Source organism: Penicillium vulpinum (assembly GCF_028829585.1).
Source record: "Penicillium vulpinum strain IBT 29486 chromosome Unknown utg000004l_segment0_segment0, whole genome shotgun sequence".
In the NCBI taxonomy this organism is placed as follows: Eukaryota; Fungi; Ascomycota; class Eurotiomycetes; order Eurotiales; family Aspergillaceae; genus Penicillium; species Penicillium vulpinum.
The window spans coordinates 94,783-117,506 of record NW_026643244.1 but is presented as its reverse complement, the minus strand read 5'-3'; the positions used below and the strand labels follow the sequence as shown (position 1 = coordinate 117,506).

At 48.4% G+C, this 22,724-nt stretch overlaps 7 protein-coding genes across 7 annotated transcripts; 4 read left to right on the top strand and 3 right to left on the bottom strand.

The window, feature by feature from the left end:
* Window positions 1-66: 66 nt before the first annotated feature.
* Window positions 67-1,771, bottom strand: N7479_008591 (putative metaphase-anaphase transition protein (Mlo2); the record flags this gene model as incomplete). The annotated part of the gene is made up of 3 exons (XM_057256284.1): window positions 67-1,500; window positions 1,563-1,617; window positions 1,683-1,771. 3 exons carry the CDS (start codon window positions 1,769-1,771, stop codon window positions 67-69), a joined length of 1,578 nt encoding a protein of 525 aa, XP_057103742.1.
* A 1,914-nt stretch (window positions 1,772-3,685) lies between these two features.
* N7479_008590 (MCM DNA helicase complex subunit MCM2) lies at window positions 3,686-6,604 on the top strand (the record flags this gene model as incomplete). Its single annotated transcript, XM_057256283.1, has 5 exons — window positions 3,686-3,690; window positions 3,742-3,851; window positions 3,911-6,219; window positions 6,276-6,445; window positions 6,508-6,604. The coding sequence occupies 5 exons, from the start codon at window positions 3,686-3,688 to the stop codon at window positions 6,602-6,604; spliced, it is 2,691 nt and encodes an 896-aa protein (XP_057103741.1).
* Window positions 6,605-8,415: 1,811 nt separating this feature from the next.
* Window positions 8,416-10,195, top strand: N7479_008589 (Pal1 family protein; the record flags this gene model as incomplete). Its single annotated transcript, XM_057256282.1, has 4 exons — window positions 8,416-8,470; window positions 8,624-8,868; window positions 8,924-9,341; window positions 9,432-10,195. 4 exons carry the CDS (start codon window positions 8,416-8,418, stop codon window positions 10,193-10,195), a joined length of 1,482 nt encoding a protein of 493 aa, XP_057103740.1.
* A 1,542-nt stretch (window positions 10,196-11,737) lies between these two features.
* Window positions 11,738-12,235, top strand: N7479_008588 (mediator of RNA polymerase II transcription subunit 31; the record flags this gene model as incomplete). Its single annotated transcript, XM_057256281.1, has 1 exon — window positions 11,738-12,235. The coding sequence occupies one exon, from the start codon at window positions 11,738-11,740 to the stop codon at window positions 12,233-12,235; it is 498 nt and encodes a 165-aa protein (XP_057103739.1).
* A 1,272-nt stretch (window positions 12,236-13,507) lies between these two features.
* N7479_008587 (uncharacterized protein) lies at window positions 13,508-17,093 on the top strand (the record flags this gene model as incomplete). The annotated part of the gene is made up of 2 exons (XM_057256280.1): window positions 13,508-13,722; window positions 13,799-17,093. 2 exons carry the CDS (start codon window positions 13,508-13,510, stop codon window positions 17,091-17,093), a joined length of 3,510 nt encoding a protein of 1,169 aa, XP_057103738.1.
* A 536-nt stretch (window positions 17,094-17,629) lies between these two features.
* Window positions 17,630-18,604, bottom strand: N7479_008586 (palmitoyl-protein thioesterase family protein; the record flags this gene model as incomplete). The annotated part of the gene is made up of 1 exon (XM_057256279.1): window positions 17,630-18,604. The coding sequence occupies one exon, from the start codon at window positions 18,602-18,604 to the stop codon at window positions 17,630-17,632; it is 975 nt and encodes a 324-aa protein (XP_057103737.1).
* Window positions 18,605-19,952: 1,348 nt separating this feature from the next.
* N7479_008585 (uncharacterized protein) lies at window positions 19,953-20,749 on the bottom strand (the record flags this gene model as incomplete). The annotated part of the gene is made up of 2 exons (XM_057256278.1): window positions 19,953-20,448; window positions 20,538-20,749. The coding sequence occupies 2 exons, from the start codon at window positions 20,747-20,749 to the stop codon at window positions 19,953-19,955; spliced, it is 708 nt and encodes a 235-aa protein (XP_057103736.1).
* Between the last annotated feature and the right edge of the window lie 1,975 nt (window positions 20,750-22,724).

Below are 22,724 nucleotides of genomic sequence, written 5' to 3'. Positions count from 1 at the left end.
CAGTACCCTGCCATCAAAGCAAAGAGTCAGCGATTATTATCAAGAAATCAGAAAAATGGCTGGTAGTCACTTACCATTATTCTGTTCGTGTCGCTTGTCTCCGTCAGTGTCATCTTTGCCGTCACCACTCACAGTGGAAGCGTGATTGGCGGCATCTTTGATGCCCTGCTCATCACCACGCAGCGCCTCAAAGTAGCCCTTGATATCGTCTGCACTGACAGCCTGTCCACTCTCAGCAAAAGGCTGCAGGAACACCTTCAACTTGTCACGCAGGTGATTGTATGCCATTGCGCCCTCGATGGCGCGTACTCGATCCATGTTGTTTAGTGCCGCCTCGCCGCGATCGTAGATGCTGCCTGTACCAACACTTGCGGCACCATTAGTCTGGCCGTCGTCAGACATGGGAGGTTCATATGTATCTTCCTCTTCGCGGAGCTGAGGGTGAGGAACAAGGTTGGGGAAGCACTCCACGCAACGACACAGTTGACTATGGAAATCATCCAAGGCAAAAAGAGAGAAAGATTCCATCGGGCTAGACTTGGGAAGCTCGGTATGCTTGGGGGCGGAGGGCTTTGTAGGAGTATCAACTCCTTCCTTAGTACGCTCCTCTTCCTTCATGGCATTCGATGGCTGGTCCTCGACAGAAGCTTCTTCTTCCTCTTCTTTATTTCTCTTGGTAACAGGCTCTCCTTCGGTGGGCCCCTCGTCATCTGCCTTGCGCTTTTTTGAGTGTTCGGGCTTCTGTTGATCCTTAGGTTCGGTCTCCTTGGGCTCAGCGGCTGGTTCAGAGAGGCCCCCGGCCACATTTGAGGCCTTCTTGAGTCCACCTTCCCGGAAAACTGGCGGCAAGAATCCAGGGGTGCCCGCATAGGGCTTGATCCAGGGGTTAGAGTCGATGCATTTGAAACAAATCAGATGGTCAAAATCATCCTCTGCGGGAAACCCAGGTGGGAGCAAATCTTCTTCATCCTCGACTAAAGCCTCATTGGTTGCATCACCGCCACCCAGTCCATTGGCCTTGAGGGCAGCCTTATTCCAATCACGCGACAAGCCGATCAAACACTCCGGGTGCCACCAGTCCTCGCCACAGCCCCCGGTCTCGACGGTGCCAAGTCCCAGGCACTGGTACATTGTACCCTTTTCTGAAGATGCATCGTACTGTTCGCCACAACCACAGAACTGATTGCGAAAGTTATGGTTGTATGTGTTACTAGCCGCAGCCTCTTGGGAGTGCACACCCTTCTTTCCGGTTGTGGGATCCTCGCGGAGTGTGCAGCATGATGATGATGGTAAACGGGTGGTTCCGCAATCACAGATAAAGTTGCGCTTGTTGAAGAGCTCGACTAGTGTGTGCTCGCCGTGACAAGCGATCGAGCACGAGTAACAGACAGCCGCGGGGGTATAGGATTCGTTGGAGTCAGTAGGAGGAGGATTGCAGGTAAGACATGCAAAGAGGACCTGTCGCAATGGTCCAAGATCATATGTGCAAGAGTCGAAGGCCTAAATTCAATAGGTCAGCTAGGGAGCGAGTCGCGCGCCACCTACGTTAATGAGACACTCACATAAGGAAGAGCCTCGCGCGCATCTGCCTCTAGCTGAAGCTGGGACTCAATAAACCTAGATTGAGTTAATATGATCACTTTCCTAATGTGGGGGGGGAGTATTAGGGGAATGCGTCATACTCTTTCGCGGTCTGGGAATTCTGAGAGCCCATGCTCTCGCTACGAGCATCCTCGGTGAGCTGAGCAACAACCGAGTGCGGGGCATCCATTGTTAGGTTTTTATCTGTGTCCTTGTCGTAGAAAGCGGCAACTAACAAAAGGCCTGAGAGTCATGAGTGTCAAGGTGATGTGTTGAAAACGACGCGACGTGGTGACTGGCGTCGCGACATTACTCAAAGTTTCTGCCGGCAGATGCCAACCACAGCATGGCGGTCTAGATACACAAGGTATTTTTCCCATATCACCTCATCCTTTCGAGGCCTAGAAGCTCCATCATTAATAACTATAAGTTCAATGTACGATCATAGTTGCAGTAGAGCGAGCAAAAGGGATATTGTGAAAAAGCGAGCTGCCTTATTCCTGCAAGTTATTTCATATTACTTCCCCCCCCCCCCCCCCACATCGCCTACGATGCCCGTCACACGATAACCTCCGCCTCTACCACATACAATTCCCCTCATGTGTTTTCTCTAAAGTCGAATAAGCACTCGTAGACGCTAGACATGTAGATGAAGCCGATCCTGGTCATTGATATGTGCTAGTGGAGAGAGCGATATCAACGGTCGACATCGGCCCACTAATTGGTGCCTCCAATTATACACTATGATCCATGGGCTGCAAGCGAAACATGCAGGTCGTATAAAATCGGAATATGTGGCTGGCGTTGGAAGGTAACGACCGAAAAGAAAGGACTCGGCCGTATTCCTGAGGTTGGGGACTAATGGACGTACACCCTACATCTCTAGGAGATGAGGCAAGAATAAATGTGTGTAATGATCTACCTGCTGCCATAGAGCTCTTATATTGTAGTTATATAGCTCTATGTGGACAAAGAGAGAGATCTGACTCAATGCAAGCAGGAAAGCCAGCGAGGTCTTGCTGCCTGGGTGCGCCAAGGATAGATAACTATTGTACTTAATCCATTCTAGAACCTCAATCATCTATCTATTTAGTTTCTGACCTACTCTAATGTCGACTTGATGATGTCAGTCGAGTTTGACTTGGAAGCAGACGAGCTTGGTTTTCGAACTCAATAGTGAGCAACAGTTTGTGTATCCCGAAAATCGTTGAGTCGACCCGTGGAGTTCAGACACACCCGATTTTTATATCTAATAATCAGATAAATAAGCAATCGGTATTTCCATGGGCTGTCAGGTGCATGCGTCGTTCTCTTTAATATCATAATGACCCTGGCTCTTTTGCGCAAGTCAGAACCACTGATTGAATGGGGTGCTTTCAAGGAGCCGGCCTACATGCTTTTTACCTTGGATGTCATTCCTCAATACTGTGGACCCTAGATCTTGCCTTATTCCACGTATAGTGCCAAACCCAAGATCCATAATTGTGCTATGAATGCCCAGCTAAAATCGGGAGTACATACTACCTTACCAGCCGAATCTGTACAGAAATCCTTTGTTGACAAATTGCCCTGGTTGACATTCCTTCGCCCTGAGATCGACTGGCCAAGTGGTTAAGGCGTCTGTCTTACATTAAATATGTTGGAGTTTCACAGAAGGTCGCAGGTTCGATCCCTGCGTCGATCATTATTTTTTATTTCATAATCTTATGATTGATTGCTTTTGTGATTTTATTTTTATTCTTATATTTTTGTTTTATTTTGTTACCAACGGAGTAAGCATATTCCCAAAACACTTTTAATTAAACAATGGTGAAATATAGAAAAGGAACTAGGAGAACGTGTGAATCTAAGGAACGTGGAGGCCCACCTTCCCAATCGGGGCTTAATTGAAACGCGTCGCGTCCAACACGCGACTTACTGCACAACTCAACTTTGCCGCCCCTTCTCCCTCCCTTCATTCACTCTATCAACCACGCTACCACACATTCGAGAAAAAAAAAACCACCCCCTCCGAAACATCCACACCACTCATCCATACTCATAATCTCTAGCCATTGCTCATTTTATTTTTCCTTTCAAATTTTCTAGTTGAAAAATCCACACAATGGAGTGAGTGTTACTCCTGAATTTTCTGCACTTAAAAAGCTAATGCACCTACAGTCCGCTCCGAGCCAGCGACTCGGCTGCTAACCGTGGCCCGAGGGCTAACACTCGTAAGAGAGACAGAGAAGATGACATGTCCTCCCCGGCACCATTACCTCCTTCCAGTCGTATGTTTGCTTCTTTGTCCAAGTTGCATGGATTTGAGACTGACGATTTTCATGTGCAGCTACCGCTTTAGGCTCGTCCCCTCCTCCGATCCCCTTCGACATGGGAGATGAAGATGAGGACGAGGATAGAGGTCTTGTGCAGGATATTGATGATATTGATGAATTGGCCGAAGACGAGGATGGTATTGACCTTTTCGGCGACAACTTCGAGCGCGATTATCGCGACGCAGCGCAAGACCGCTATGAAAATGAAGGATACATCGATGATGACGAAGACCATGATGAAATCGATACCGCAACTCGTCGGCAGTTGGATGCTCGCCTGAACCAAAGAGATCGTGAACTAGCACGTCGGCGTCGCATGCCTGCCGCCTTTTTACAAGATGATGACGATATGGAATTGGACCTGTCGCGCCAACCCCGACGACGCAGACACCATTACGACGAAGACCGTGAAGATATTGACATGGCCGACGAGGGCATGGAAGAGTTGTCATTGGAGGAACTGGCAGACGTAAAGGCAGCTAACATTACGGACTGGGTAACCCAGCCCCAAGTCCTTCGCTCCATCTATCGCGAATTCAAGGCCTTCCTGACAGAGTTCATCGATCCTACCGGTCAGTCTGTTTACGGTAACCGAATCAAGACACTGGGTGAGGTGAACTCCGCTTCACTTGAAGTGTCCTACGCCCACCTCAGCGAGACTAAGGCAGCTCTGTCGTACTTCCTCGCTAACGAGCCCACCGAAGTCCTGAAGGTATTTGATCAGGTTGCGCTCGACGTTACTCTATTCCATTACCCACAGTATCACGATATTCACAACGAGATCCACGTCCGTATCACCGATGTACCGATCATTTACACCCTGCGCCAGCTGCGTCAGTCGCATCTCAACTGCCTGATCCGTGTCGGTGGTGTCGTTACTCGTCGAACTGGTGTCTTCCCGCAGTTGAAGTATGTCATGTTCCTCTGCCAGAAGTGCGGTATCACCCTGGGTCCGTTCCAGCAAGAAGCTAGTGCAGAAGTAAAGATCTCGTTCTGTCAGAACTGCCAGTCGCGTGGACCCTTCACTGTCAATTCTGAAAAGACTGTCTACCGCAACTACCAGAAGTTGACTTTGCAGGAGTCGCCTGGCTCGGTTCCCGCGGGTCGTCTACCGCGGCAGCGTGAAGTCGTTTTGCTTGCCGATCTGATCGACAGTGCCAAACCCGGTGATGAAATTGAGATTACCGGCGTCTACCGCAACAGCTACGATGCTCAACTGAACAACAAAAATGGCTTCCCAGTTTTCGCCACTGTAATTGAGGCCAACCATGTGGTCAAGGCACACGACCAGCTGGCTGGTTTCAACCTGACAGAAGAGGATGAGCGCGAAATTCGGGCCCTCTCCCGTGACCCTGATATTGTGGACAAGATTGTTCGCTCTATGGCACCCAGTATTTACGGCCACCAGGACGTCAAGACTGCTGTTGCCCTTTCGCTTTTTGGTGGTGTTAGCAAGCAGGCACAGGGCAAGATGAACATTCGTGGTGATATCAACGTTCTTCTTCTTGGTGACCCCGGTACCGCCAAGTCTCAGGTGCTCAAATTCGTTGAGAAGACGGCACACCGCGCCGTGTTTGCCACTGGCCAGGGTGCCAGTGCCGTCGGTCTCACGGCCAGTGTTCGCCGCGATCCTCTCACGAGCGAATGGACGTTGGAAGGCGGTGCGCTTGTGTTGGCTGATCGGGGTGTTTGTCTTATCGATGAGTTTGACAAAATGAACGACCAGGATCGAACATCTATTCATGAAGCCATGGAACAGCAAACCATTTCCATCTCAAAGGCTGGTATTGTGACAACATTGCAGGCTCGCTGTGCTGTCGTGTCCGCCGCTAACCCAAAGGGTGGTCGGTACAACAGCTCGATCCCCTTCTCAGAGAATGTCGACTTGACGGACCCTATCTTGTCTCGTTTCGATATTCTGTGTGTGGTGCGTGATCTGGTTGACCCTGTCGAGGATGAGCGCTTAGCCAATTTTGTGATCGAGTCACACCACCGTTCCAACCCCGCCCGTCCCCTCCGGAACGAAAAGGGCGACTTGGTTGATACCGACGGCCATCTTATTGACATCGAGGGGTACCGCATCAACAGAGATGGCCAGAGACTGCCCCCATCACAAGAGGAGATCGCCAAACGTGCAGCTGAGAAACAAAGAGCCGAGGAGGAGAAGGAGGGCGAGATCCCGCAAGAGCTCCTGCGGAAATATATTATGTATGCCCGAGAGCGTTGCCACCCCAAACTTTACCAGATCGATCAGGACAAGGTTGCCCGTCTCTTCGCAGACATGCGTCGCGAGTCCCTTGCTACTGGAGCGTACCCCATCACAGTAAGTCATCTCTTCGCCTTCCATACATTGACAATTTTCTTACTCGAAATTTCTAGGTTCGTCACCTTGAAGCCATTATGCGTATTGCCGAATCTTTCTGCAAAATGCGCTTGTCAGAATACTGCTCCTCACTGGACATTGACCGTGCCATTGCTGTTACTGTGGATTCGTTCATCGGCAGTCAAAAGGTCAGCTGCAAGAAGGCACTCTCGCGTGCATTTGCCAAGTATGTTTCTTTTAATCCTTGAATCTACATAGTGGAATCCAGTACTAATATCCACCTCACAGATACACACTATCCAGACCCAAGCCCCAATCTAAGCGCCGTGCGGGCATCCCCGTTTCAAACCCTCACTTGCCACGGGCTAATTCCACCGCTCATTGAACAGCCTTCTAAAAGAAAGATGTGGGGAGGGGGGAGGTTTGTTAGGATGCCCCAGTTGCATGGTTTCTTATGTACCTTATACCATCTTGTTTGCATTTTTTGTGTGTGGCGTTCGTTTATGGCAGGGGTTCCATTCTTGAATGGGGCCAGAATACGATAATGAATGATATTTCGAGTTTATGTATATGGGGTCGACTTGGACTATAAAGTAGCAAGCAGACTGCACCGTCCAATATCAGCTCTCCGTAATTGAAAGCATATATAACTCGCCTCTCAACCCTCCATTATAGTTTTAATACAATACTCCTCATTATTATGTATATTTATATATTGACAAGCCTATGGATACACGACACATCAGAAAGCCCAATGCTTTACTTACGTACCTTATCGCATACATAAACTTTTATATATGATACCTGACTTATGGACCCTCCGTCCACATCCGGATATCCCTAAGGCTGCGGGTCGGTGTGAGACATGGGCAGTAAGTACAAGTGGACAGAGTATTCCGATACCGGTCTATCAGTGTGATCCCTAGCTTTAAATCTGACGTGGTCACACGGTTACCTTGACATATTCATCGAGGGGGCTAGGGGTTGAACACGTCTGTTCTGCCGTTCAATCTGAATAATATAGTTAGCTAATTCGCCTGTGTATGCAAGTTTAGTGATATGTTTTGTTCAGTTTATGAACTCATTTGAGATCGCATTCCAAGCCGAGGAATGTTCGATATCTACCGAATACTTCTCTGCATTACTAGATGCCGAACTGCCAGTCTGGAAAGATTGGCATAATATTCCAAATTCGAGGGCTTTATATCCATGCAAATAGAGCAATCTCGGGGACTATCATTTAATTGGTCATATTCAGCCACCGCTCATGAGAACTTTTATTTCAACCTGTTGGTATGCATGTGGACTGCTGGGCACTGTGTTCAGGGGAACTGGAGTTGTATCCTTCTCCTTTGACTCGGCAGATGGGCCCTTCACTCTGGACCTCCATGGAAAGACCTAGAGATGTTGAAAGTAACCCAACGAGAAGATATCAAGTTGTATATGCACACATTTCAGGAATAGAAGATGACATCAATATGGAATGCGAACGTCATTCTGAATGTTTCGCTATTTTTGGTAACCGAGGAATTTTGAAATCTTCCTAATATGCCCTTCAACTGGGGTGTCCCTTTGGAGAGTCCCTTTGAAGTCCCTGTACATAGCAGTTAGTACCTTTTCAACTGTCACAACATGCCAAAGTGGAACCTGGTTTAGATTGGCCCCCTGAGGCTATATTAAAGCCAGTCTGGGGATTCTTCAGGGAAAAAAAAGTTGGATCAGAAACGTTACAAGCATTATAAGCATCGCAAGCATAACAAGCATAATAAGTATAAGAACACCCCAACACATGTCATAGATAGATATATATATACCTATCCATATAAATATGTTGTAAAAATTAAACAAAAAGGATCGACAGGGCCACCGTAAAGCAGAGTATTATTTCCCTAATGAGACGATCACTGGGCACTTTACGTATGCTCGCCTCTCCCGTGTTCCCCTTGCCCCCCCCCCCTCCTTTCTCTCTTTAACTTATTTTCTTTTTCTATCTTTCTCTCTTTCACTGCTTTGATTTAAACAGTTTTACTTGCAGTGGTCTATATCCATTTCTTTGTTACCCCCTGATCATCACTGTTTCAGCAATACCTCCTGTCACTCTCTTCCGCATTCGTGCGACACCTAACGCGACATCTCATTGAACGCAAACAGCCTCTCCACCCACACCTTGTTTCAGAGCTGAAATATCCCATCACAATGAATGCCACTCCAGCGCTTGGGTATGCGCCTGGCTTATCGCTAGCCCCGCAAGGTACGTAACCTGAAGCACTTCCCATGATACATCTCATGCGTTACCGCTGATAGTTTGGGACCCCCTGATCCTTAAAATGACACATTCCCTTGACTTTCTGCTCCAAAATATAGCTTTCTTAGACCTGTGACTGATTTTAAGCAACTTTGCCAGCAATAGAACACCAAGCTTCTCCAACAGCGGCCAGTTTTGGCTCCAATAACCCCTTCCGAAACCGCGCTCTTTCACCTGGATCTATTTCATCAAACAACCGTCCGGAACGCCCACGCTCTACAAACCCATTCTTAGACGACACCGAGGCGATGTCTCCGCAGTCAGCCCCTGGCATGTCGACTGGTGTTAGCATGATCTCTCCGATCGAGAAGAACAATATGTCGAGCAATACTCGGGAGCTCTTTGTATGTTTGCGAATATTGAACCTACGTGTTCAGATCAGGTCTAATATTTTAACAGGAGTCTCTCTCCCTCAATCCTGCTCCCCAGCCAGATCGTCCTCGACCCGTGGCATCTGATGCCACCCAACGCACTGCCTCGAATCGCAACAGACCCCCAAGGGACCGCTCGGAGCGTCCACCTGGACGATCGGCAGAGTCGAAAGAGAGAGACCCGCTCGACATTTTCGCCGATCCCCCTACATCATCCCAAACTGCCAAGGACAAGGCGCCCCGTCGTGCCCGGCGGAACTCAGAGTCTTCGGTAATGGACCGAAGCTCGAAGTTGTTGGACCTTGATGACGACGATAAGCGCCGACGCGAACGGCGTCGCGAGCGTGAGGGTCGTAGCAAAGATGTAAAATCACGGTCGGGCCGCAAGGATCGAAGACTTGATATCATTGATAAGTTGGATGTGACAAGTATCTATGGCACTGGAAGTACGTATTTCGGGGGTGTTTCTTCCTTTCTCTTTCTCTTTCTCTTTCTCTTTCACGAGTATCCGACTCATATGCTAACTATCATGACAGTGTTCCACCATGATGGACCGTTCGATGCCTGTAATCCCCATCGTAATCGCCGCGGCGTGCGTACCGCGCCAATGCAAGCCTTCCCCAAAGGTTCCACCAACATGGCTCTGGGCGGCTCAGGCCCCAACAACTCTAACATCGATCTCAACCTTTTCCATGGCAGGATGGAGGAAGGTCACAATGACTTCTCCACCGCTGCTCGCCGCAATGCTGAGACGGGCGTCGTTGATCCCACTGCCCGAGTGGACCCGATCCACGGACCACAGACTATGGGACTGGGAACTAGTACTTTCCTCGATGGAGCTCCGGCTAGTCGATCTGCCATGGCACGTCGTCAGAGCGAGAATGAAAACAATCCGGAGCCGAATGGCGGCCTTTCACGAAAGAAGAGCTTGGCTCAGCGACTACGTGGACGAGCTGCTGGACCTGGCCGCATTAGTTCTCCACCTGATAACTTCTCACCCGCTCCGCCACAGGTGAGCTCCAGTCATTCCACATCGGCCAGAGCCAATGAGAGAAATCCCTACTTTGAAGAAGAAGAATACGAGGAAGAGTGGGACAAGAAGGGATCGAGTATCGAAGCTCGTCTTGGGGGCGGCCGGCTCCGATCGTCCAGCAGTCCTAAGCAAACTACTGTATTGGAGCGCAAAATCACCAACGACCGACCTTATGAAGAGTCAAAGCTTAACCCTGGTAGTGGTGGATTCTTGAACCGGATGAAGAGTCTGCGCAAACCCAAGCCGGAAAGACGGACCAGCGACTGAGTCACCTAGCGACTTGAGCCTGCCCTGGAAATATATCGATGTAACCAGCGGGCCTTTTTCACTCGGATGCACCTCAAGAATATGTCAATCTCATGATTCCCTCACCATCTCACCATCTAACTCCTCAATGAGGAAGGATGATTCGACGCGTTAATACCCAGCATCGAGCACTGACAAATACACGGTGTTCAACATGGCGTTCATATATTTCGGAATAGAATGTTTCGAAACTTCTGATTCCAAACCGCCATGAAACAAAATGCCCTGATCTTCAAACCTTAAGATCATGGCTATGATTCGGAGTTTTTCAAGGTTTATTCTCTTCTTGTATCTCAATTTCAGCCTTGCTTTCAGAAACATGTATTTTTCCCCCATTGCTGTTCCTCATATCAGTAGCTTTCAATAGGATATGATAATTGAACTAGTTGTCCAAACACGGTTTCATTCTTGTTCTGTTGGTAAGAGCATACCGGACAGTCATATCTCAGATATCCATGGATGACATTTGACGACCATGTCAGGCGCTTATTGTGAACTTCTACAGGTTTCATAACACCGGGTCATCATCGCCCTGGGACCGGCAAATGAGCATCGTACAGCCTACCTAGGTATCGCTTAGACATAGAAATTAATGACCATGCTCTTATTGCTCGATTCTATATATGTATTCCACCACAGATATAATAAATATGGAGTTTCCTACTATGCACTGACCGTCAAGCTAAGCGCCGTGCATATATGTTTCATGCGATATCATTTTGCTCCTTTTGATTCCCTTGATCCTCCATTAGAAGACAATGTACTGCTCTCTGTGGATGGTCTCTCAAATAAAGCCTCATTGCTACATAGTCCTCTATCTGCCACTCACCACCACTTGGACTGATATCGATGCAAAAATACATGCTTTTTAGATCATTGAGGATTATTAGAATATTCAAGAAGTAACATTTACCATGCAAGTGTATTGTTACCGTCTCCGAATCTATCTATCATTGAGCATTGAGTTCTCCATCCCCCAAAATTGCCGGTATGTATATACATAGTATTATCACCATAGCCCAGTCTTCGTTAAAACTCTTCAATGTATACATTATATCCACCCTCGGCCTCAAATAAGCCTTGGGGAAGGAGGAATCAGCAGTCAATAAGAATCAGCAGCACAAGGCAACTTCATGGCTTTTTCCATACCCTACTCAAGTTGGGCCGAGGATGTTGAACGTATCTTACTTGACTCACCATTTCGCTAGGATCCCGTTGAGGGAGGACGGGGATTTGGAGAACTTACCTTGTGGATCTAAATTGAAACGAAGTTGAAGGAGATTGAGAAGAAGGTGGGAAGAAGGAGGGAAGAAGGAGGAGGGTATACTATATTCGGAGGAATCTGGAGGGCAGACGAGAAGAAATGGTCTTGTGGATATTTTTGGATATGGACATTCTATGAGAGTTGAGTTATTGCATATCAGAATATTCGACTTTGAAATTGAGACTTTCTTCAGCTTGAAATCTGTATTTCCATTGCTTCGATATTTGCATATAACCTCAATGGACGCTATCGTCATCCGTAGAATCTCACATTTGAAGCTCCCCAGCCTTTGGCAGTTCAACACTCTTCTCTACATCATCACCATGGAGGATCGACCAAGCCTGACCAATCCGCGCTTTATTCTCGAACTTGAATTCGTCTCATCTCTTGCCAACCCTTATTATCTATCACACCTGGCAGTTACATATCCAAATCTCCTGGGTATCTCTCGTGGTGACGATGACGATGATTCCTCCTCGCCAGACGCCCAGGCATTTGCAGCCTACTTAGCCTATCTCTACTCCTACTGGAAGACACCAGAGTACTCTCAGTTCCTCACCCACCCTGGCCCTACACTGCGCGCGCTTCGATTGCTCCAGGAGGAAACCTTCCGCCGCGACATTATTCTGCCCCAGGTCATTGAAGGTCTGGCAGGGGTCAGTGTCCCTGACCTAACTCAGACTGAGACCGACACGGCAGATGAAAAGCAGGAAGCCGGTCAAAATGGAAGGATATGATGGGCTTAAATTCCGAACCTAGGCTCGATGCGACCGGGATATGTGCTTGTTCCCTGCAAAACATACAAATACACCACATACGAACAACCCACACACTGGCAGATCTAAGCTGCACATGGCATTTATACTCTGATTCCATTGTTACCCAACTCGGCCTTTGACAGAACTGAGCGGTCTGATTTGAGGCCCTTCTTACTACTGTTCCTCATCTTTTAAAAGAGGACAGGAATACCATCCTAGCAAAACGTGGATATATCCCGAGGAAATCAGCTTTTCTCAAACCGATTCAGTTCACAAAGATCACGCCCACTAGCAGACTTGTACTAGCAGAGTACGAGCAGGGAACCTGGAGATGGAAGGGTCAATTTCGCTGTTTGGAAACCAACTCCAAACTAGTAGAAAGTTGAAGCGAGTTAAAAAATAAAGTAAACCATTTTGCACTTCTCCTGTTGGTTACTAGGGACTAACTATGCATATAAATAATGTTCTATAAGGAGTAGTGACGACGATCGTATCTAGGGAATTTTTGGAGAAACCTGGTTCATGTGCGAGCATCCCCAGCCGAGGCTCCATTGTCCAATTTTCAAGGCCAATTCGCTGTGACGACATATAGGCCGGGGGGGGGGGGGAAGGACCAAGCGGAGTTGGATTATCTGTACTATTTGCGCCTACCTACATTGCATCTACGGAGTGCGGAGTACATTGCACACTATACATCTTGAAGACGATATGTCATTTTGGGGTTATCGCCACGGTTTTCATATGTGGCAATTACAATCATATTATCTCGGTAATTTTGAGCAAATCCCCTACATATGTATGTTGTACTCCGTATATAGGAAAGATATATAAAGAATTAAGTCTTAAAAAGAAATGTACTCCGTACGTGTAAGACAGAGAGCTAACAACTTTGGAGCAAAATATAGAATACGCCCGAAGATCCCGAGAGCCCAACCTTGTTTTGTTTCCCCCCCCCCCCATCATCTCTCCTTTCTCAACTTCCAGTCCTTTTACTATTTGAAGGTTCCTGTGCCTTTTCAGACTCTTACACCAGAGCCCCACCCCCTGGTGATCCGCCCTGAACTACTACCTCACCAAGTTCTTGTCCACGTTGCGGTGCGGACATCCGTCTTTCTCATGGCCCTTAACTAGTTCTCGCTCAAGCACCCCCGGCTTGTCTTCAGTTTATTTTCCACCTCGAATATCACAGAGTCCGACGCGCTCTTTCGTGGACTCCCGCCACCTGGAATTGCATGTGGCATTACATTTCCAATGGAGTCTGTTCGCCAGTCTTGTCGGCCGAAGCACCAGGTCTTGACCTTAAAATGTTACCCTAAATACCAGAAAGGGGTGTCGGAGGTCCGGCCAAATCCCAGCGAACTATCATACCTGCTGTACTATACGAGCACACGCCGCAGCAAGCTGACCAAGGTCGGCGGTTTCCTGGAGAAGAGAGTTGCCCGGGATGTCTGGAGACGCAGAATAGGGTGAGCGCGCAGAATATTGACCACCCGAATCATGTGGACTCGACAAGATGAATGACTGACTGATCTTATTGCACAGAAATGTTCAGGTGGCCCTGCATATCCTGGCTGCGCTCATTGAAAAAGTTCCCCGCGACCTTCCTATCTACGCCCGATCTGTCATGACAATAATCGATACCGTTCTGCGATCCAATGACATAAATATGGTGGAGGAATCGATCGTTGCCTTCGAAATGTTCTGCCGGTATCAAGACATTGCGGCCATCGCGGCTGACCAGGGCCTCGCGCATCAATACCGAGAAGTTGTGCGAACCTACGCCAGCTTTGCCGACCCGGAATTTACATCCAAATCGAACGCGAATTTCAGCCCGCAGGTAGCCATCCGATGGAGAAATGCAGGACTGCGAGCTATTAGAGGCGTGGTCAGCTCAGAGACCTTGTCTGCCGACGGAGGAACATCGCTGAAGATCTGTTTGCCGGTTATTCTGGAGAACCTCTATTCTGATGATGAGGATCTCCTTACGACACTAAAGGCCAAGCTAACCGAACCCGACCCGAATGAACGCGAGGGGCACAAACCACGCCGAATGAGTGTCAACACGGTGCACACAGTGGACACGGCAGAGGGTGACCCCGAGCTGGCAGCGCGATCAGCTGCTGACGCGGACCGAAAGGCGGAAATGGGGGCTCGGCTCTTGGCCCTGCGCTGTCTCGAACAAACCATCGTCTCGGGGAGTAGTCGTGGTCAGATCCGTATTGCAGTAACCGCCATTCTACGGTTCATCTCAAGGAAGGGCTTCCCACAAAGCGAAAAGCGCGTTCAGACAATCGAGGGCAAAGGTGGTAACTGGGCAACATCTCTGATCGAACTCATTGCGAACTGGTGTCCGGTGCAAGTTCGTTTTATTATCTTGATCACAGCCATGGAGATTCTCCACGATACAAGTCCCAAGGAGGGTGCTTTAGAGGCATCATTCATTATTCTATCTGTGGTGGATTGGCTTCTCAGATCTTCCGTGAACATGATCGGACTCAGCGTCATGGACATCCTTTTTGGACTCATGCACTACGCTTCTGATATACTTTCACCGCCAGAGCGTACTGGGTCTGCAGAATCGGAGAAGAAATTAAATCGACAAGTAGAAATTGTGGCTCAAATCTCTCCTCGACGACAAAATCTTCTGACGCTACTGGAACAGTGTATTGGAGATCTCGCAACGCATATCTACTATGGAGACCAAGTCGCAGACATGATGCGGGCTATCCTCAGGCGTTTCAAGCCTAATTTCCACCATGAGAGTTCCGTGCCATCTCCATTGGCAACCGTTCACGAATCTGGAGTGGCGCATGAGGGCTCGACAAATTCCGGATCTGAGATAAATGGAGACAAAGCAAGCACAGAAACCTTCTCGCATGCTGCCGCTAAATTGACTGCTCTCCGAGCTGTCAAGGCTATCTTGGTCGTGGCTAATTCAAGGACGCCAGCAACCATGTCTGGCGCAGAATCTAGACATCCGGTCGGAATCCATGTGTGGGAAGGAACCCAAGTACTTCTTCGTGATGTGGATCGTGATGTTCGCTATGCCTATACCGATGCATTGTTATCATGGCTGAAGATTGAGACCAATGGGAACGACCTCAAGGTGCGATTAGATTCACCCAAGTATATCAAGACAACCTCCAAGAGAGACCCCGAGCAGACAGACAGGTCGAATCGACGAGGTACCTCGGCCCCTGGAAGCCAAAGAGATAAAGTGGCGCTGGTGGCACAGTCGAACTTCCTCCGTCTTTTGCACCTGGCTATTTACGATGCTGCACTTGAGACAGCTGCTGAAGACGACGAAATTCTCCTGCTGCACCTACTTCTTGCAAATCTTGTCGAGAATCTCGGGGTGAATGCCGCTCAATTCGGTGTTCCTATGGTCCTTAAATTGCAAGATGACTTGTTCACATCTATAGAGCTGAGTTCCTTCGCAGCTCGCGTTAACATTGGAAGCTTGATACACGGATATCTTCTTGCGCTGTCTGAGCATTTCGACATGCAGTCCTCCCCCGTGGGTCTTGAGATAAGCAACGAGATTCAGAAGCGACAGGACAAGGGGTATTGGCTTTCCAAAATCCGCCTGCCTCCGGTCGACCTTTATGCTATTGTTTTTGACAGCGAAAAGAGGCCCGACAATGACAACTCCTCCCCACCCCCACTGACACCCTTCCATAATGTCGACGGACTTGTCTATATGATCGACGAATCTTATCGCAAATCGACATCGTCTCCTCCACACAGCCCCTCGGCCTCTTCCCCAGCACGAGGATTTACATTCCCGGTCCTTGGGCACTCCACAACAGCAGTGAAATCACAGGCTGAGGGCGGCCTCCCGTCCGTCGTGAAAGAACAGATGTTGTCTCCGTGGTCTCGCGAGGCATGTTTAGCAGCTGTGGATAAGGAAAGCACTGGAACATCATCCATCACTGGCTCTCGGGCTACTCTAAATGCTCGCAATAACCAAACTAACGGGGCTACCAATGGCTCACCTGCCGGCTCTCAATATCACCGCCGCACGAGCATTCCGGAAATATCAGGCTCCTCATCCCACGGCTCGAGCAGAGGCTCGCCTGTTCGTGTCAATGAGCTTCGACGCGTGCTTTCGGTTACTAACGACTCCCATGCTCGACGCCTCAGCCCATTGCGTGGACGACTTGACGCATCAAATGCCAGTACCATTTCTTCCGGGAGCGAAAGCATGATGAGCGGCAACTTCTCTGTCTCCGAGATAGATGGAGAGACCGCCTCAATTCAACCAGAAAGTCAACAAACACCTGGTGAATATGGGACAGAGACACCGCGCGCCTCGGCGGCGGCATTTGCCCTATCAGGCGATAAAGCCTCAACCGACGAATCTCCGAGTGCACAATCCATAAATCGGGTCGATTTAGGCGCAGAAATCCCTCCCGTCCCACCAATCCCAGTCGGCTTGTCGATCCCGGGTGGATTCCCGAACGACTCACAGCGCTCGCTGACCTCATATGATCGCCCATCCACCGCGCCAGGTCCATCGCAACTGTCTTCGGTGAAAGACAGGGCCGAAGCTAGTGCCTTCAACAGTAAGCCTCTAAACCGCAACAAGAGCCGGTCCAATCATAGCCTTGCCACAGCTGGAATCCCAGAACTCTCAACCGAATATGACTCCAATGCCCTGGATGGCACCCACCAAGATCAACTGAGGAAGCTCTTGGATGGGTTCCTCTCGCCTGGCGAGACCACACTGACGAATGGAACCCGCCCGGCAACTGCCAAACCTGCTTCTAAAGCTCCGCTGAGTCGATCTCACAGCAGAAGACAGGTTAGCGGAGGCCTTGGCCGGCCGCCCTATTGATTTTTTTTTTTGTTTGATTTGCACTTTTGCATCATTCGCTGGGCATCTTTGCAGCCATTTCCTTTCGCTGGCTCTTCATATGTTTATATAATTTTCTTTCTGTTATATGTTCTTTTCTTTTCCTTTTACCCGCCCTACCTTGCCTTGCATGGATCTTATCTTCCCTCGTGTCGAATGCTGGCTAGTAAGACCCCAACTTGTTCGAGATACGCAGGTCCTTTCTGCTTTGTCGGGGTTTCTCCTATTCGGTGTCTATCTTTGTCATCTTTTTCTTTTCCACTTGCATATTTTATTTGTCAGCGTAGCTTGCGATGAGTAGTAGCAAGGTGATGTATCTAGCTATATTGTTGGTAGACATAAAATAGACGGTGCTAGAACGAACAGAAAAGACATTCTGGGTTTATAATTTTGTAACTAACCAGCCATATGCGGCATTAGATTGGACTTCGACTTAGATGCCAAGTATCTAAACGATGAAGCACACGCAGTTGGGATATCATATGATAAAAGAAAACGCCCAAGAGAAGAGAGAACAATCAAAGGCCGCCCTGCACAACGAGACCCGGCGCTGAAGGACGCGACTCCTTCACCAGTGGAGCAAAGTACCGATCAAAAGCCTTGCGCAGGGTCTTTTCAGACAGCTGCATATGCTGTCCAGGAGCAGTATTGAAGTCCAGCTTCCCCTGTTCATCAAGCTGCTTCAGCCCCAGCCAATCTTCTTTGTAGATTGGTCTTTCATGGAGCGGCGTCACCTCACCAGTGGTGGCATTAACCTCGGAGAACAAGGCGCTCTCCTTAGGAACAGCAACAGTATCCTCCTCAAACATAAACATCGCAAACCGATTCAACGATGCCAGATTCCTCTTGTACGTCTCATTCTTGACCTCGCGCTCATTGTTAATATCCGCCAGGAAATTGCTGTGCTCGAGGTACAAATCCAGCTCTTCCGGGTCGCGGAAGTACTGCGCCGGTACGACGCGCGACTGTGCAAAGCTCGACCACCGTCCCGATCGTAGTAGTTGCTCCGCTCCTTTACAGAACCAGTTGTCGATGGCGCACGACTCAAACGCCGAGATGCCGTTATGCTGACTGCCAAATGTGACGAGGTTGTGAACGGGCGGGGAGTTGCAGCGCTCGATATACCCGCGTAAGAATTGGCCACCCTGTGAGAAGCCTAGAGCGTTGATTGCGGGTGCCGTGCTGAGGATTGGGTCCGTGGCAAGCTGTTCGCAGACTGAGGCGATTTGCTCCGTTACATTGCCGAAGAAGGTTGCGGAGCGGTCTCCGCTGCCATCGTCGGCGAGTCGGATGAGATGCACGTATGTGCCTGGGTTGGTGGATTCTGCTAATTTGGCAACTTGACTGAGCCCTTCGCGCTCAAAGTCATCGCCCAGACCGTGCCAGATCACGAGAGGGAGCTGAGTTCCACTGGTTGGATCTATAGATTGCCACGGGAGCGCGATGGAGATAGCACCGGTGGCTAGTGTGGCCAAAAATGGAATAGAACGCATAATTGAGCGATGGAACCGACAAGGGGTCTTCAATGTAATTGGAAATGGTTGTGGAGACGGAAATGACGTTGCTTCGGGAAGGCAGGTAGGTACCAATCATGTGATGACCTAATGCGGTAATTATCGATCTACATACATACGAAGTACATCGATACATCGATGCGCACCTTGAAAAGATTCCTATATCTCAATTTCTATGAAGTTTCCTTTGACCAAAATATGGACCCGTTACCCCTGGAAAAATCACTGTTACGACAATCCTATGCAGAACCGATCACCAAGATAGCTGCAAAAGTTCTAGTTGAAAAAAACGTTCATCTTTGTGGAGTGGGGGTCGCAGGTATAGTGGAGATATGTGCACCCTTTGGTCTTTCAAGTAAGAGATGAAATATCCCATTCAGCGATTTAGTCTTCGGGGCTCTACTGATTTTCTGGTCCCAGTTTGTTGAATGGGCGGTGCCTGACGCACTGTCATCATTTTCATCCCGAACCCTATCAGACTGTGGAATTCCGTGTGTTCCCCCCGTCCAGAAAGGTTACTGAGGGGTATGGACATTGGGAGCGAGCGAGATATAGATAAAGTTGGTTCAATCGGAATATTTCTCTATCCATTGTCGTTTCTCAGCCTGGCTCTCCAAGACACTGTCAAAGTCGCATCTACTTTTGACTTCACCCTGAAGATCTTGTCACCTAAGCCTCCAATTTACATGCTGTCATTGATATGCCATACTCTAACCCAACCTATTGGTGACAGCAGCAGAATGTATGTGCACGATGATCTTGTGGGCTTTATATCCTCTTATATTTTGCGCGACGAACCTCTGAATACCAAGGAGAACGAATTCGAAGACGACGAGAGCGAAGAAGATTTCTAGAAAAGGGCGGAAGAAGTAGTTCAAGATATGAAAACTTAGGATTGGGGCTCAACAGGAGAAAAATCTTTCATCATTGCTGACCATGTTGGTTGCAAGTGAGTGAGAAATTCTGTGTCTCCATCGTGATCTCATGCAGAGGGCGAATAGTACGACGATTCGTCAATGCAAGGATTCTCTATAGGCACGGCGATGAAGGTGATTCCTGCTCACTGAGTATATTCCACGAACCTTGGAACCTTGGTGCCTAAGGTGGTCTTGCGGACCTTGGAAAGACCTAACAGCACCGCCACGACCAACAGGCCATAGTGAAGATGGGGTTCCCAAGAAATACGAGATATGAATACCTCCCTGCAGACATCTGTCTGATATGTGGAGTCTGAGAACATATACCATTTATCTGACTTCATCTGACTCTCTGAATGAAAATGAGTTTTCAACATTATACACTGCTAGGTCATAGCCCCGCGTCGAGGTCATTGCGAACGGGGAAAGAGATTGGTAATCCAGGTAGCCGTTAGGTTCTCTTTCCCCAGGTTCTGTTCCATAATAGGTGATCCTTCGTGGTCAAGTAGCATTGACTGGGATGACATGCTGTTCGGGACCACTGCTGAGCCGTCATTGGATTGCGCCACTGGTCGTCCGCTGAACTCGAATTGGATGTCTTCTTCGATGGTATCGATCACCGAGGATGAATTTCTGCCTCTTGGTGGGGGTCTGGGTCGCTCAAACAAAGTAGACCCGTTGTTGTTAGCTGCCATCAGCCGTTTCCTGTCCTTGTCATTTAGCACTCGTCGCTTCCCAAACCGCTCGATTTCCTCCACAGATGTAAATGCAAGCTCAAGTGGACGTGTGACGGATACAGCTGCCCAATCAGGTTCTTTCAGCAGTTGGCGCTTGATCTCGCTCAAGTCATTACCACTATGAGCGGATTGACCACCAGTCAAACGTGAGACCGGCTCCTCCGTGGCTCTAGAACCAGCGCGATCACGGGTTAGTACGAGGACGTGCACATGGATTGGTGGAAACAAAGTCAAAGCAATCAACAGTTCTTGACTGACTGATTTCCATTTGCCTCTGTCTCCTCCTCATCCTTGTCCCTAGCGCTCGAGCCCTTGAATCCAATATCAGGAAAGTTACATAATGGCGAAGGCGGGGGGATGACCGTGCCCTTTTGGAGTCTCGACTTGGCAAAATTCTGTCTCTGAGTTTTGGTCAACAGTACTGAGCGATTATGATGACGCTGCAGTTGGCCGCCTGTCCAATTCATCATGCCAAGGAATAGAGAGTGGAGAGTCTGACGGGTAGATAAGCCCCAAGTTGAAGATGTGGGTGTTTGCTTCAATATAGAATATAGAAGCAAACAGTGTAAACAGTATAAACAGTATAAACTTATGTATATAGATATATCACGTGATCACGCCTACAAAAATCTTTTCCTTCTTTTTCTTCCTTTTCTCCGTCAATCATATTCCAGACTGCCATCACAGCCTCGAATATGACTTGTGTTTCATGACAACTCATCCCCTCCGACAATTCCCGCTAACAGGTAAGCCAATTATTATTATTATCATTATTGATTTACATTCCTTCACTGTTTCCCAAGGGCATTTGCCCTTTTTTTTTTTTTTGTGATGAACAACCAATATTAAAGCATAGTTCACCTGAGATCTTCGGATTGCTGAACGAAAACATATTCCATTTTACATTTTCTGACCCTATCAACTTTGATGTTAATTTTTTTTTTTCACATACAACTTCTTTTGAACTTGGCTAACTGAAAAAAAGTGACCCCTAGGAAACCCCAAAAAAAAGTGACTGCATTGCTGCCCAACGTGGGTCTGGCTCTCTGGCTCGCCCCGTCCCGTTGTCCAGTAATCTTAGTTATACATTATTTCTACTATATCATCTATATTATTTATGATCAATCACATTTACAATCACATCTATTTATTTTTATTTTTGTTTCATATATGTTCGAGTCTTAAAACGCTGTACAAGGGTGACCTCATGCTGCAGGTATACTTCCCGTCGTACATCCGTGGCACCTCCGTGGCACTCCGACGTGGGATTCTCTCCTCCATACGATTGCCTGTCCAGGCGCAACCAATTTGGACATCTCATCGAACACGCGAGTGATCCTGCCGATCGTCTAATTCGGACATCATGCTGTAGCGTCCTGTCTTCCATCACCAATCATACTTCTTGCCAAGCACTCAAGACCCCGAGCCCGCCTCACCGCTAGATAATATCCCTCCACTCAGTCAAACGAACCACCCCCCAATATGCAGATGCCATCACCGCCAGTCTGCAGTACTGGCTCTCAGGGTGCCAACAGCGCACTCGTCTCCTGCACAATGTGAGACTGGCACACGCCATGTTTGATGGCCCACAGACCCTCTGCAGTCCGAGCTTTTGTTTTTTTGAGCGCTAAAAGGCCGCTGATCCCCCTCCCTCATTCTGATTCTTCTTTTTCTTTCTTCCTTAACTCTGGATACCCCTTTTTTCTACGACTACTACCCTGTGTGATTGTGCAACTATTCTCTCTCACCTTTACATATACTCTTCTTCGACAACACATACACAACAACTCAGTCCCTGGACCAAGGACAAACTTCTTTCTTAAACCCAAGACTCCCTGGTTTTTGATACAATCACTGCCACAAGGATTTCTCTCTGCCACATTTCCCGGACAGGATTTGCTTTCTTGTTGTCTCCCAGGCTTCTCTTTAGTCTGTTCACACATTTCGACAAACACAATAGGTAGCTCCCGTCACATTTTCTTTACAATTGGTTCTCCTATGCGTTACTTTTCTTTCCTTTGTCTTCTGGACCTGTACCACTGTCAACTGTGCTTGCCGAGGATCGTCGACAACCTATTCCCCAGGATCCAAGGACCTTAGACCTACTCCCACAACTGGACTTTTGGCCAAGTTTGGCGACCATGAATAAGGAACCAGAACCACTGCCGAGGATACTTGCCTTCAGCACCTGCTGAATGAATCTCTTTGAGATGTGTTTAATGCTGCACACTCAAATCGCCCTGACTTCCACTGCCACTGGACTACCATGCGTGTTTCTTTTCACATTGCCTCTACTCTAGTACCGGAGTTTCGAGTGCGGATTTTGATATAACCTTGGACCCCGTTACCTCTGGAACCAACGCCCCTGGAATGAACCACATGAACCACTTAAAAGGACTTTGAAATTATGACTCTTTGCCTGGAAACCTGATGCTACTATGGCCA